Consider the following 15,387-nt stretch of genomic DNA (forward strand, 5'->3'; position numbering starts at 1 on the left):
TGCTGGAACATAAGGAAGCAAACTCACTGTAGCCTAGCCTTGACCACTGTTTAGTCTGTCTGGATCTCTGCATTTCTTTGCATGTGTATGTATGTGCACTATGTCATAGCATGTGTGTTTACATCCACAGTATCCTTATTGCTACTTAATATCATCTACCTCAATGCACAAATGTATTTTACCTGTGGTTGGCGCTGCACTGTCTCTCACTGTGCCTATTGTCCTGTCTGCATGCCCACTTTATGTAGCAATTTGATAAATACCTGTTGTTAGGATGATGTCAATTGGTGGCCAGAATATGCACATCAATTAAATGAGTTGACTTGGTTTATTAGAACGACAACGGATCATTTAACCATTCGAAGCAGAGAGTGGTCAGATGAGTGAGCCCTTGGGTTACAAGCGGCTTTATAGACAATGAATAGAAAAGTACTAATGTAGTTTCCACAGAAAGTTCCACACATAGTTTCTGCTCACTGACTCCCCTCTGAACAAGTGAGGCCTGTATCTATATGTGGACTACAGTGGGCTCCACAGCATGACCTCTTGACCTAAGTCTCTCTCACATAATGTTGCATGTCATCTGTTGTATCATGTATCATTTGTGGTCTAAGTTGTTTATATAGCACCATGGTCCTGGAGGAACATTGTCTCGTTTCATTGTGTGCAACCGTATATGATTGAAGATATAGCTGCAAGAAGCAATTAAGGGGCCAAGTGCAAAAAAATGCTTTTTGAAAATGCATTATACTTTCTGGCTACTTTTTTTCTGCCCACAGTTTTGATTACCTTCATGGCATTGCCAAAGACGTATATTGAGTTTTGTAATTATAAGGCAATGTGTTCATTAAATATATCATTTTATGACAAATTTTACATTGCCAAAGCCCAAAATGGCTGACATGGAAAAATTGGATTTCTTTAGACTTGGTATGCCACATAGAATCAGAAAAGACCACTCTCTTGATTTTTGGTCAAACTGTTCAGAAGTTATGAACAAAAACGTATTTCCTGACCAGTAGGTGGCACTGTGCCGAAACTGTGCAGGTATCCTGATGTCATGCTTGTGACACGTATCAAGTTTTGTTTGCATACAGTAAACCGTTGCATAGACATAGATATAGCCTCATGTCCACTTTGGCATGCTTTTCATATGCGCGTTATTCGAGAACGATTCAACAAATCATTTTGAATTACATAAGTTTGTCAGCATGCTCTGAAGATGATATGTTTAGTTTTTCGTGAAAATCGGAGCAACATCCTAGGAGGAAAATGTGGGTTTTGGAGGTTTCGGGTTTAACACGCATTTTCCGGAGCTTATTTGATTATTTTAGACACATTAAGTACTGCTAACTTGTTGTTACATCTTGTCCTCCTCCCGACTGGTTATGGTTTGAGTAACCCGATGTTTGGAGCTTGGAGTTTATGTTAACGTAGACCGTAGTAGTAGGCCGCAGGCCTGAAACCTTCCTGGATAATTTACTGGCTGGGGAGACTGACAGGCTATGGTAGATGTTTGTAAACACATGTGCACTGTACTGTCTTTCAAGCACTGTGTAATGTAATTGTGAAAGAAATTGGCGGTAAAAAGAATTTGAAGAAAAAATTCAGTTTTTTCAGAAAATTCAAAATGGCGGAAAAACTATGGAGAGAGATATGTCTCAAAATTATTCGTAAATGCAAGTACGATGATCCACAAATGTTCCACAATTTACAAATGTGTTTTGCGATCCACAAAAACAAAATTCTTAATTGTGATTTGTACTTTGGCATTTACATAAATGTGCTATGATTTGTACACATAGATGTCTATTTGTTAATGTATAGTTTGTAATTTCTTAAAATACTTAACATTTCGTGTGTGCATTTTGTCATGGTCTGTCACTTGTAAATCTACAATTCTTTGTGTGAAGTGTTGAATCTGCATTTGTGGAACGCCCAATACACGCGTCCAATCCTTCTTCCAATGACATAATTTTTAGACATTCTTTTGCAATCCACACACAAATAGCACGTACACGGGGCTTACGTGCGTGCACGTGCGTGTACGTGCGTGAGTGATGGGTACTGAGATGAAATTTACGTGTGCTTGAGCACCCCTAAAAAGAGTCTAAAATCGCCACTGACTGGTCCAACTCCATGTCCAAGCTCATGGAATCTGTGAAGGAATACAGTCATCACACTTGTCAAACCCTCTGTTCTGTCCTTATATTTACATTTATTCATTTAGCACTTTTATCCAAAGCGACTTCAGAGAGAGCTTTACAAAAAGTGCATAGGTCAATGATCATAAACAACGAGATAGCCTCAAACATTGCGGGTAGCCAAAAACTTGAAGCATACATTGTGAAAAGCAAATAAGTGCCAACGGGTAGAACCAGAAGAGCATGTAGTTAGACAGATTATAATTAAACAACATGATCCTCGAAAGTGCTAAAGTGTACCTGGAGGAAAGCAAGCAACAATAATATAATTCACAGCGAGTACAAATAGTTAAATCAGTTACAACTAACCAACAAGATCAGAAATTCCCTCAATAATCGTCATTGTGTTCCTAGAGGAAATAAGCTATCATGTGATCCAACAAATCATTTTTAAGTGCTGGTGTATCCCTGGAACAAGTGCGTCTTTAGCTTTTTCATGGAGGAGGGGAGATGATTCCACCATTGGGGGGCCAGACAGGAGAAGAGCTTGGGTTGGGAGCGGGCGCTCTTGAGAGGTGGGGCCAGTATAGGTTCTAGGCACGAGCGAATCGGGCGGCACTCGGGTGTCATGCGGCATGAAGAGAGGGGCGGCATTTTCCGACATTTGTGTCTGGTGCCCTCTGCTGGCATAAGGAAGGTAGTGCGTGTGTGTTCACATCCATTGTCGTTCCGAAAATGCGGGTTTGGGGGGGGGGGGGGGCAGCAGGGGTAAACATCCCCCCGGGGGGGGACGATGTTACTGAATATATAGGAAGTTAAAACTGGACAGAATACATAATGTATCAATGAGATGTTGCAAAATAAATACAGACGCATGTTACAATGTACAGAATCTCCTTGTTTCATTGGACTGGATATATCAACATTAAAGTAAGTAAATTCCATGAAATATTTTTTGGGGTGGTTGTTAGAATATGTAGTTCATGTAAATACTAAGTTATTGTGGAATTCATGCATCACATTTGATTTTCAGCTTGTTTTGTCTTTGTTGTAATTTTACAACGTTGGGTCAAAATGGTACCTAAAATAGCAATTGCACCTTGCACTCTACATGGAGACATTACACTTCTCGAATGTTCAGATACAAGATAAATACTTACAGAAATATAATGTATTTGATGATTCACACTTTAAAAATGGGTTATTTGTTATAATTTTTAGTTTAGACCAGATTTGAAGATTTCTAAATCAATGTTATTTCTGTTAGAAGTGAAATATAGTCAACTGTTTTTTTAAATCTGTACTTTGCTTGTTTGCCCAAATAGCTGCTTGTTGCACAAGGCAGATACTGTTTGTGGAATGCTTTGGAGGATGGTTGTTCAGGGACAAGTGTAAATGTTTTGGTATGTGGGGGTTGCATGTATGGTGCCTTGTTCAGGGACAGGTGTGAATGTTCTGCAATATGGGGATGTAAGAGGTCTGGGGGGTTGTATCTTCCTTTTAGAATGTTAAGTAGAGAGCACATTAGGCTAGCCAGACAGTATTGTGTGCCTTCAGTGGAATGTATTGCATGAATAAGATTCATTTGCATTGGAATTAGGTATACTTGAACATACTCTAACTATTATTTCCATTTCAGAATGACACCAGCAAGGAGAGTTTACTTCAGTATGCATTTACATTTACATTTAGTTTATTGTGGGTGCATACAACAAATACATGGGCGGTGTGGATTTGCTGGACTCATTTGGAGCCAAATACAAGGTCCTCATAAAATTGCACCGCTGATCTTCTGGCATACTATTATCATTGCTGTGATCAACGCCTGTCTCCTCTACAAACGGGACTGCAAGGCTCTCAATATTCCAATATTATATGTTGAACAGGAGACTGTTTCAGGCGCAACTAGCTTCCTCTCTCATCCTGACAAACACAGCTGTCAACACACCAAGGAGAGGGTGGCCATCTTCAGCCAGTGGGAGCCCTTTGACATCGATAACTGTGACACCTCAGAGACTTGTGACTGCTCAGAAGAGACCATCCTCAGGTAATGGGGGTCCACCAAATGGGGTCCCAGCCAAGAGGGCATGTGAACCACCAACGGATGTGCGCAGGGACATGGTCGCACATTTCCAGTGAAGACAACGAGAGGACGCTGCAGACACTTCATAAAAGGATATTTTAATAAGCTCTGCAGAAAGTGCAATCTCCGTGTCTGCTTTTCAGAGGAAAGGAACTGCTTTTGGGACTACCATTGCACGTGAACAATGAACCACGGGGTCTTTGAAGTTTTCATTCTGTTTTTATAATATGTATCCAGTTTTTATTTTTTTTCATAAATTCTGATTCATCACAATATGACTGTTGGGTGATTATTATTAATGAAATGTACTGTTATAGTGCTATGTAAGCAATCCACACTCCAAATTAACCATTAGTTGTTTTGTGTATTTGTTCTGACAGTTTGAGAGCAAATGCTGAAGTTCTGCTCCCAACTAGGCCCAACGTTGCATTAAAACAACGTTTCCCTAAAAACTTACAAAAACATATTTTTTGAATTAATCCTTCTTTATCTTCATCAGAAGACTCTTACAACATCATCTGACCAAAAAAAAACTTTTCATCCACTTTTCCTTAATCTGAGAAGTACTTTGAGCAAATACACCTGCTCTGCTTTTGGTAGGCTACCGTTACATTACAAAAAAAATGCAAATGACACCATGACGAACAACCTGGACCTAGACTCAAATATTGATTTTAATCTACAAGCGTTTTTTTAAATAGACACATTCCTTATTCTAAATAACCAATCCAATAAACATTAAGCCTGACATGACAAGAAAATGTCAGTGGTTATACATGAGATTTTTGACAATTGTTATTGTACCAAAGTCGCACAATATGCTAAACTTATCGTATATTAAAAAGATGATGCCACGTGCCAGCGTTGTTTTGAAGCAGGTTCATCCACTATTCGACCGCCCTCTGCTGGACGGATATTTTTACCACAACAAACTGCATGGTTTCTCCCCATGTTGAAAAACGAGACCGTCAAAAAAAACATTACTAGCACTTACAAATCTTGAGAAAGAGGTCTTATCAATGCAACTTTCACATAGTTTATAGCTGTAAACATGTTATTCTTGAGTAGCCTAAGTAAACTTGGTTTACTTAGGTTAACGCAGGACAGAACGATCACCAAATTTCTGGTGATCCTGGATAACGCTTCCCACTTCCTACACAACATAGCCACGCTTAAGACCACCTTTAGAAACAGACTTATTCAACCCTGGGGGTGTTCCATCAACGTCGCGAAAGCCGTGCTTACACGAAAAAGCCACGCTTAAGTAAACGTCAACCCCAAGCCGTTTCACTAACATGCAACGCTAATTCAAGCTAGACCTCAATAAACTTAGATTGTGCACATGGAGAACAGAAGCAGCCCAGATCAGGCGATCGTCGAAAAGATGAGTTGTCTCAAATAGCAAAGCGTAAACCAACAGAATGGTGTTATTTTCAGCAGCGTGAATTAATTTTTGGAGTGTTTTGGAGTTATCCCCAAAAAGGGCAACATTGCCGCAATTAACACGGCGAGGGAGACAACTTGTCAAAACTTAACGATCGTTTAAATGCGTAAATTGTGGGCCTACCAAATTTACATAATATAACTAATGCATTTAGGCCTACTGATAATTTGCAGTATTTGATGAGCTGTCTGAAACCGTCCTGACAGGAATCACTGACCGATATTCTCAACAGGAGGTTGAGAATAGCCAAAAAAGAACGTGGCAACAATTGAAAATTGTATTTGGATGTAGGTTATGTATAAATTCAATACAATATGGAAAGATTTCCAATTAAAATTGACAACACAGTCTGCCTCCACAGGTCCAGATGGGGCTTGGACAGTAGCAGACTGGCTGTTTGAAGGGCAGGGGCGGAAATGTTTTAAGGGCTGCTACTGCACGACATGGTGCCTCACCAGTGTAACAATGGGAATGGGACGACACTCCAAGTGTCGTCACGGCCTCACCTTGGGAAAGCATGTCATAGTGGGCACATTGTAGGGGAGACTGTTGGGCACAGCATCTCATGTTCTCCTTTGGAAAGGGCACCATTTGGGACACTGTCATATAGCAGCATAAACTTCATAACAGCATGGGAACTGTCAAATTTAGACAGTTGTAAGGGCACCTTATAGGGTACTGCATCACGTTTTCTCTGCTGTAAAGGCACTCATTAAGACTATCATTTATTGTGTTAAGGGGCATCCTGGGCCCTCAAGCATATCTCCCAATGTGAATGGCAGGCAGTAGGGCACGTTGTCTCATTTTTGCCACTCTAGAGGGCATTTTAGAAACGCTTTTTCAACCCTGGGGGCACCAGGCAGTCACCCCCAGAGTCTTCCAGTGGGCCTGGATACACCCATGGGGACAGTATATTGCACCTATAACATCGGGGAAGCCAGAAGGACAGGATGAAGTAATACAGAGGCTTGTCAACGTATAGGCTACTTAAAACAATGAAAATACTTTCTGCAATTTAATAAAAAGTCTCATTGATTCTTTGTTTCAAGACGACCTGGAAAACTGATTAACATATTCAGGTACCTCTTTGGAGCAAGGTATACCCTTCTTATTTCCTGGCATAGTTGCCTTTGCTAAACCTTTCTAAGTCACCAACCCTGTTCAAGAATGTCCCACATGCAAAGACACACAGAGATGCAGACAGACTGAACAGTGGTCAAAGCTTGGCTACAGTGAGTTTGCTTTCTTATGTGTGATTCCAGCATACTACATAGTCTAGGCCAGTGTTTCTCAACCGGGGTGCCGTCTGACGAGAGTAGGGGTGCCGTGTAAAAGTCCTTCAACGAATTTTCCTTGCAGCTGGATGAGTCGACTGACTTAGTGGGCACGCTCAGCTCAGGGTGCCACAAACTTTAGATTATTTTCTAAGGGTGCCATGACTGAAAAAAGGTTGGGAACCACTGGTCTAGGCCTACCTACATAGACTGCAGTCTACTATCCTCCTTTCTACTATTATAGTGTACTACTCTCTTTTCTACTAAGGACGGTAGGCTGCTCTCATGTGTTCATTGTCATCCTTAAGAGTTTCTAAAGTATTTTTCTTTATAATTTTTTAAAAGAATGACAATAAAATCTATCTAGATAAACTATGCTGGGCCTGCTGAACCTATACCTCTTCCACAGATACTGGTGAAGACCCTTAGGGCTGGTGGGATAAACACTCTTTGTATAATCTGAGCACCTTCATCCACAGGTTTGAAGAGAGGATACGTCATAGTTGACAAAACTTGTCAAGACGCACTGCTTGTTTAGTTTTGAAAACAGTGAAAGTGACATTATTTGTTAACTTGTTCATTTAAATTAATACATTCTTTGGAGATGAAGTAAACACGTAAAGTAATTAATGCTGGGTCATATTGTGAGAAAAAAAGTCTGCACTTATGTTTCCGAACACGGACGGAACAAAAATGATTTGCTGGAATTCACTCGACTGAAATGTTTTTTGACATTCTGTTAACGCCTGTTTGAAATTGTTTGCAACACATCTTAATTTAGCTAAACTTTTAGCCTGACATGGAGCAGGCTAGTTCAGAAGTATAAGTTACCTTGGCTACTTAGCTAGAACAATAATAAGCCACCTTATTGGAACAGAACTCTCGCTAAAGTAAGCGAGACTTGTTGAAATAAACCTGGCTTTTCCTTAATCTACGTTGATGGATCACCCACCAGGCCTCTGGCCTGATTTTAAACTGGGACTCATCTTTCTATTTATTTACTATTCAAAATCACTTGCTCGTTATCTTCTTTAATTTTATGTATTTGGCTTCTATGATTAGATGTAATTTCCCTCTGGGGATTAATAAAGGAAACTGTCTATCTAATGCACTTTATTCCCAATATTAGTTACATTACATAGTTCCATGGTTTTCAATGTTCCATTTATGACTCATTCCATGGGCTTTCATGAGTTTCCCATGGCTTCTCAAATATAAAATCACACACCAAAAGTATTGATTCCAGAAAATCTGTATTTTATTTAATTACAGTCAATACAATGTAGCCTAATACTGCGACCTGCTGCTCTACTCACAAACCATTTTACACTTGTCATGTCAGTCAACAATAAAGCTAACAAGTTACATTTATGAAAATTGGTTAATGACCGCTCGCAGTAAAATGCCATACAGGACCTGTGTTTGTCCCCAATGTGACCCAGTGAGACACTCTGCTTACTGAGGTCAAAGGGGATCCATTAAGTCGAATTCTCAAACACTCACCCACTCTCCTGAGGTTTTAGTCTCAAAATAGCCACAATACTGCATTCGATTCAGTTATGTCCCGATGGTTACAAAAATGCATCATGTTGTGCTGGCATTAAGAAAAGAAAATGGGGGGACAACCAAACACCATTCTTGACCAATACCCACCAGCCGTAGACAGTGCTGTCCGGTGTTTTGCGGAGAGCATTTGAAAGGCAGGGAATTAAGCAAGACAATAATTCTAATAAATCAAGTAGGGTTATTATTTCCTACCACTTAAAGATACAGTGTGCCACCAGCAAAAGTGTGTGCGCGCAAGGAAAAAGGCTTTTCAAGGAGCTGTCACATCAGTTGTGGCCTACTGCCTTTTGGTGTATTCCTGACATCACTTTGAGTTATTAGAATATGACAAGCCTTGCATTAGTCTCACACTCCCCTTTCTTATCCTAAACCGAAGACTGTCGTTCCAGATTAACACTACGGTGGCATTGGTCCAAAAACACTTCATCTTTGATACATGAATGAGCACTATTTCACCTTCATAGATGAGAGGGTATCAAGGAAGTTGACACAGCCTTCAATTAGTCTGTGAATGAGATCTCTGAAGGACTGTAAAGCTGAAGACCCACACTCACCACTTCAAAACTGAGACTGAGATAAATGCCTGCAAGTGTGTCCTTTGGTATTTACTGCATATTGAGGCCTTTCAGCAGAAAAAATAGGTTGGGTAAGACAAACCTGTAATGTAGAAACAATTTGGGGAACGTGCATTTTATTTATGATGACAATCAACAACCGTTCGCTCCTGCCAGTTAGTGTACCCTCATGCTACTTCTAAAAACGGAATATAAAAACCATGGTTCCCATCACTTCATACCACTCACACATGTGTTTGGCCATCCATCATAGCAATGTCAAAGGCAGTGCATATGCTATACGTACCATGGATAGATACTGCATAAACTGAGAAACATAAGGTGAGGTGTCTTGTATCACCTGTGTGGCGTGACCTGAACCGACCTGCTCTGGAGCCCGGGTCTGAAACCCTACAGTGGCTCAGGGCTCGCTCTTCCACTGGTCTGCCGCCGCCGGTAGAAAAGTCACTAAAACAAATGCCTCCGTGCTGGGGACACACTTTTTTGGGCCTTCCGCGGACGGATGTTTCAGTTTCCCTACCATCAGCTCTCCTTTACCCCCCAAAAGTTTAATTCAGTCTACAAAAAATTTAATTTAGGGTATATGTGACTGTAACAGCTGAAAATAAACATTCCAAGAAACAATTCAAGAACTATTATACACTTCAGAAATGAAAATTGCAGTAACTTCCAGCTATTCATCATGAGGCTTGAAGTATTTCTCACTTACATTAAGGAGGTGGTTATTTTTCTACTACATTTCCACTCAAACTACATATTAGCAACACATATACAGTACACTACCGTTTCTAACCCAACTAAATATCTAGAATGACAGATGACAGCTTTCTGATCTGGATGTCAGCCCATCCTGCCAGGCACCTCATACATGTGTACAGGTAGTTCAAGCTATTATGGTATCATCATAGAGCATTAGGGGTACAGAAGGAAGGAAGGAGCAGGTGATAAAAGGTTAACCCACTACAGTATTGTCCTTTGGGAAAGTGTATGGCTCAGGATTTTCAAGTCTGCACATGTACCCCTTGGACATCCATTAACAACCGTTAGGAACCATTCTCAAGTCCGCCAGACATCACATCTTGTGCTCAGCAACCATTCAACACAAATTAGTCAATATAAAACCAGGTTATATTAATGTTCAACTTTTAACAGGGTTTTCTGCCCTGCAGTTTTAACTCAACTAGCCTACTCATGCAATATATATGCATAGCTTGTTCTGTGTTGCCAAAGCACATTGTTGCTCTGAAATATTCCAAATAAGTTTATGCTTCATTTTATACTCAACTGCACAAAATTGACTAATATCAAAGCCAGACACTATTTCATGAAATAGAAATACGTCCCACTTCATAACCAACGTCCTCATAACCAAAACGATATATATATATTTTTTTTTAAATGCACACCTACGTTTCTCTCAAAAGGACCAACTCACCCGTTCTTCTTAGAGCTTTCATAATGGTGTAGGTATAAAGCTATGAAAGTGATCTACAAAAGGACTTGAGATATGCCCAGCCACAACAGGCACGGAAGGGTAAGAGGGAGGTAGAGCAAGAGAGTGAGAGGAGGAAAAGTTACAAGCACTGGGAATGGACGGACTTCTCATCCAAGCAATTACGGAACTGCCCATTTTTCATTGCCTCTTACGGCTACTTTTCTCTCTCCTTCTCCTTCCCGTTTCCCTGCCGGACAGTGATTGGACGATGGATAGATCACATGAGGTACCATGCAGCCAATCCGGCCAGGGCGGCGACCCAGGCAGCGAACAGGACTTGACCGGTAGGGTGTCGGAGCACGGCCATGGCCAGCTGACAGGCATAGGCTGACCCACCGCTGGCCGCTGAGATAGGGAGAGAAAGACAACTAGTATTGTATGTGCATGGATTCCTTCTACTTGTGGAGGGACAAATATAATGGACATTTACATCTCTACCGACTTCATACACAGGTCTAATGTACTGTGGCACAGGTGGTACCATTAAATGACTAAATCCTTCTTTACACTGGCTGAGAAGCCGTTTTCCCTGGAGCTCATTAGAAAGGAGAACCTACCCGTCTTGGCTGCATAATATGGGCACTTGTTGATGTCTCCATCCGTGGCTCCGTGGACAGGCATGCCTGCATCCAGCACCTCCTCCTGGATGGTCTTCCCGATCTCCTCCAGCTCGTTAAACACCTGAACACACACACACACAAGACCAAAACATGCACTTCACCACTCATCCAAACACATCTCACAGAACCCCTGCTGCAGCAATCTCAGCTCTCTACCAGTTTGGAAAACAGATAAAAAGCAGAGGCAATTACACTGCTACTGAGTAGGCAATATGAGTAAAACTCATGACCCGTTTAATCATAATATGTTAATTTGATAAAAACACACTGTGGGTTGGTAGAGTGTAATAAAAGAGACATTTAGAATGTGGCCTGACCTGATGAACACGATGAATTAGACTTCATCGTGTTATAATTGAAAATTCTACGACAACCCTTCAGTTATATCTTTCTATCCTCGTCTGTATCTGTTCCCGAGGGTTACGGTGATGAGCTTTGTCCAGCCATCTGTAGTTCTAAAATCTCACCGGGTTCCAAGCTTTATTCTAGGGGACGGAGATAGAGGCTAGCTATTTAGCTGAGGAGATAAATTAAATGAGAGGGTTTAGAGAGCTGCACATCTTCCTTTGTGAAACCGATGTGAAAGGGCTAATGCTCTTAACCACAAAGCCATAGAAAATTAACAGAAATCCCACAGGTGCACTTGCGATCACCATGTAGAAATGAACTTCCCCCCACATGTTTAGAAGGCCTGGGTGTTAGCATGGACCTGATGCCACAGATATGTATAAACAAACTCGGGTCACAATGTGAAATTATCATCGCAATTGCATTCATTTTGTGATGTATTGCAATACATCCAATATCAAACACATTGAGATATATTGTGAACTGAAAAGAACTACTTCCTCACCTCCATGTTGAACTGGAAGGCCAGGTTGGCCTCGACCACCAGCCTATCCTTGGTATCCCTGTCCAGCTCCAGCTCGTTCATCCGGCTGCGGTACAGCTGCTTGAACGCTTTGGCGCTGTGGATGGCGTCGAACGTGTAGAAGTCAAGGCCCTCCCCTGTGGGCGGCAGCTTCATGGCCCGCTGGGCCACCTTCTTCAGCACCTGCCCCCCGGACAGGTCCCCCATGTAGCGGGTGTAGGCGTGGGCCACCAGCAGGACAGGGTCCTCGCGTCCCACCTGGTGGATGCGGTCCACGTAGTGCTGGGTGGCCGAGGAGCAGCTGACCTGGTCCTGCCAGTCGGCTCCGTAGAAGTACTCCAGGTCCCTCGCCAGGGCCTCACGGCGGTGCAGCTCGTTGGGAAAGTAGAGTGGGGCAAAGTGGGGGTGGTCCTTGTTCCTCTCAATCTCATCCTCCATGGCAGAGTAGGTGAAGTAGAGAGCCACGGCACCCAGCTGGGGGAACAAGAGGTAGCACAGTATGCAATGGTTCAGATTCTGTTTTCAAAAAAAGAAATCTCGTTATAATACACATCTGCAGTCATGACAGCATAAATAAACAATCAATGACAATGACATAATTGACAAAGTTACAGGGCTAGGTATAGTGGTTAAAGCATCTGACTGCAGATCAAGAGGTCAAAAGTTTCAATCCCCCTTCTGTATGTCATTTTAGATACAAAAGCGTCCGCTAAATGAATACATACATTACTACACTACATCAATGTGATTGTAAATATACATTCTGTGTTGTTCCGTGTTTTGTCAGGCAGGAACTGAGACAAGAGGTACTGATTCTCTAAATGGAGGCTTTGTTCCTCTCTTTCTCCGGGCTGACCTTGAAGAGCTCTTTGCGGATCCGTCCCCTGAGAAAGTCTTTGACAAACTGGGTGCTCTCAGCCTTCTCATGCACCTCCTTGGTCCCCGCTGCCAGCAGCTCCGACAGGTCCTCAGGGCTGTGAGGGCGAGGGCAGAGAAGAAACGCACACACTGATACCACACAGATAACCAGGGGTTTACTGTATGTACCCTGTCATGTCACCACCTTCTATACAGAAATACAGTTCTGGTAATAGAATTGGAAGATACAACAACCCATCGTTGTCACACACACATTTTCAAACATAGTCAGACCTTGAGAGTACGACTCATTTCCACAGAGCTCCCGCAGTTTTCAGAAACAAGGCTTCTGGTGGATACAGGGATGGAGGGATCTTACAGGGATGTCCTGGGCTGATTACCTGAGAGTGTTGTCTGGTTCCTTCTCAGCATACACCATCCCTGCTCCATTGGACACAGTCACTGTCTTCTCCATCATCACCGATGACGTTACTCGTTCGTCTGTCACCCTGCGCCTCAATCTGCCCAAAGTATTTTGGTATGGTAGCATTGGACATCGTGGACGACTGCCATGCAAGGCTATTATATATTATTGTGCATGTCTTTTGATTATGTGGTGGACTTATATTATACTAAACAATAAGGAAAGAATGTCAGTAATAATGTACAGAATAACTAAGAAAAACTAATTATCCCCCCCAACAAAAGACCAATTGAAATGTACTAGGCCTGGCCAATCCCCTTTAACTGCATCTCTCTGTCTTTTGTGTGAAGACCTGATCAGTCAGTGATTAACATAGTTACATTGCTTTTAATTTGACAACCAACTTAATACTACATTAAAATACAAACGTCACTTTAACATCAACATGTATGAGAGTAGCAATGCTGCCTACCTGAATCCTCAACCCTGTATCAAAACGTGACAGACCGAGATACCACACTTCCTCTTGTTGCCGTATTGACCTTGTTCAGCGGTTGGGTGGTCAGTGGTAGTGTCCCCTGCCAGTTAGTTCATCTGTGACCTTCAGCCTGCTAGAGAGAAGGAGGTGCATGTATGACTTTCAGCCATTGATAAACTAACCTCAACAGACCTCTGGTGAAAAACTGGACAGCTGGCACAGACTAGCAAGGCCTCCAATAATGAAAGAGAGATCAACAATGGCCTGGAACTAGGAACATGGATTCACAAAAGGAGCTTACACACACACACACACACTATGTAGTACACGACCACACAGAGGATAACAGTTTTTCTGGTCGTTACTGAAGTTAGCTAAGCACCTGTCTAACAGAAATCATCCAACATGACAATGAATGTTTGAGCCAGATGTCATTCATGACACTTTTCCCGTTTTAGCTCTGACGGTACTTTACAGTATCAACCAGATAGTAATGACTTGTAACACTGTACACATTCCCCACAAGTATTGTCGTAAATAACTTATCAGTAAAGTACATTTACTATATATTTCTACGTTAACTTGTATTCATATAAACGTAAACTAAAGAAGATAGCTGCAGGCAAACGACAAAACGAGCCATTAAATCATCTCCCAAACAATGACCGATGCATCACCATCAGCAGCAGTTTGCAAGCTACAATCAGTAGCTTCGCTAACATGATGCGTTAGCTTGATAGTGCTAGCACCACTACTAGCTTTAAATGCTGCTATCTTAGTCAACATGCGGATGTGGCAGACTGATTGCAATTAGTTTTAAGAATGGTAGTCCTTTAGTGCCTAGAAAACTAACTGGACATCACTGAACTTGAAAACTTACAGTCCAAGACTAACAAAGCCTAGCGTACCTCTCCACGAATCTGTCCACTGTTGTTCACTGTCAAAACAGGAAGTGCTGAGTGGCCAAGTTACAATCACGTGTCCGTCACAAAGTACAGCATGTTTCTGGTTGAAGCAAAGCAACGTGTAGCCTACCGTTAAAGGTTCAAATAATATCAGGCAAGCACAATCCTCCCTGGATAATTTTTTCTGCAGTTCAGTTTCAAAATTTAGAGTGTACAGCCAACAAGCACGAATACAGCTTTCCTGTTAGCTTACAGTCCCATTGACTACAGAACTTTAGAGGAAACAGTTCACTTACACCTACTACTGATGTGTGGTTCGTGAACGATTCGTTCATTTTGAATCATTTCGAATCATTAGCAGTGGCGTAACCAGACTTTTATATCTGGGGTGGCCAAGGGGTGGCCAGGGCCACTTCAGGGGGTCCACAGACCAATACTGAAAATGTGTGTGTAACCTTAGCCTGGCATCTAAGCAGTGTAAAGTATTCATATGATTGCTGATGAGAAATAGAAATTAGAATGTACTTAAGCCGGAGTTCTTCAGTGTGGCCTAGTATGGTCCACTAGGGTTACTTTAATCAAATTCTACATTTACTATGAATAGACTGTTTCTCTACATCTGAATTGCAACTAATTTATTTCTTACACAC

General features: G+C 41.8%; 1 protein-coding gene across 2 annotated transcripts; it reads right to left on the bottom strand.

Moving 5' to 3' along the window:
* Positions 1 to 8,181: 8,181 nt before the first annotated feature.
* hmox2b (heme oxygenase 2b) lies at positions 8,182 to 14,863 on the bottom strand. Of its 2 annotated transcripts, none has more exons than XM_067233094.1 (7): positions 14,741 to 14,863; positions 13,827 to 13,965; positions 13,332 to 13,451; positions 12,929 to 13,046; positions 12,055 to 12,546; positions 11,139 to 11,262; positions 8,182 to 10,926 (listed from the first exon to the last, which is right to left on the bottom strand). In XM_067233094.1, exons 3-7 carry the CDS (start codon positions 13,406 to 13,408, stop codon positions 10,799 to 10,801), a joined length of 939 nt encoding a protein of 312 aa, XP_067089195.1. In that variant the 5' UTR covers positions 13,409 to 13,451; positions 13,827 to 13,965; positions 14,741 to 14,863; the 3' UTR covers positions 8,182 to 10,798. The 2 variants fall into 2 exon arrangements, with proteins under 2 accessions (XP_067089195.1, XP_067089196.1); XM_067233095.1 differs by having other exon boundaries at positions 14,713 to 14,770.
* Between the last annotated feature and the right edge of the window lie 524 nt (positions 14,864 to 15,387).

The sequence above is a fragment of the Osmerus mordax genome, chromosome 3, assembly GCF_038355195.1.
Source record: "Osmerus mordax isolate fOsmMor3 chromosome 3, fOsmMor3.pri, whole genome shotgun sequence".
Classification (NCBI taxonomy): domain Eukaryota; kingdom Metazoa; phylum Chordata; class Actinopteri; order Osmeriformes; family Osmeridae; genus Osmerus; species Osmerus mordax.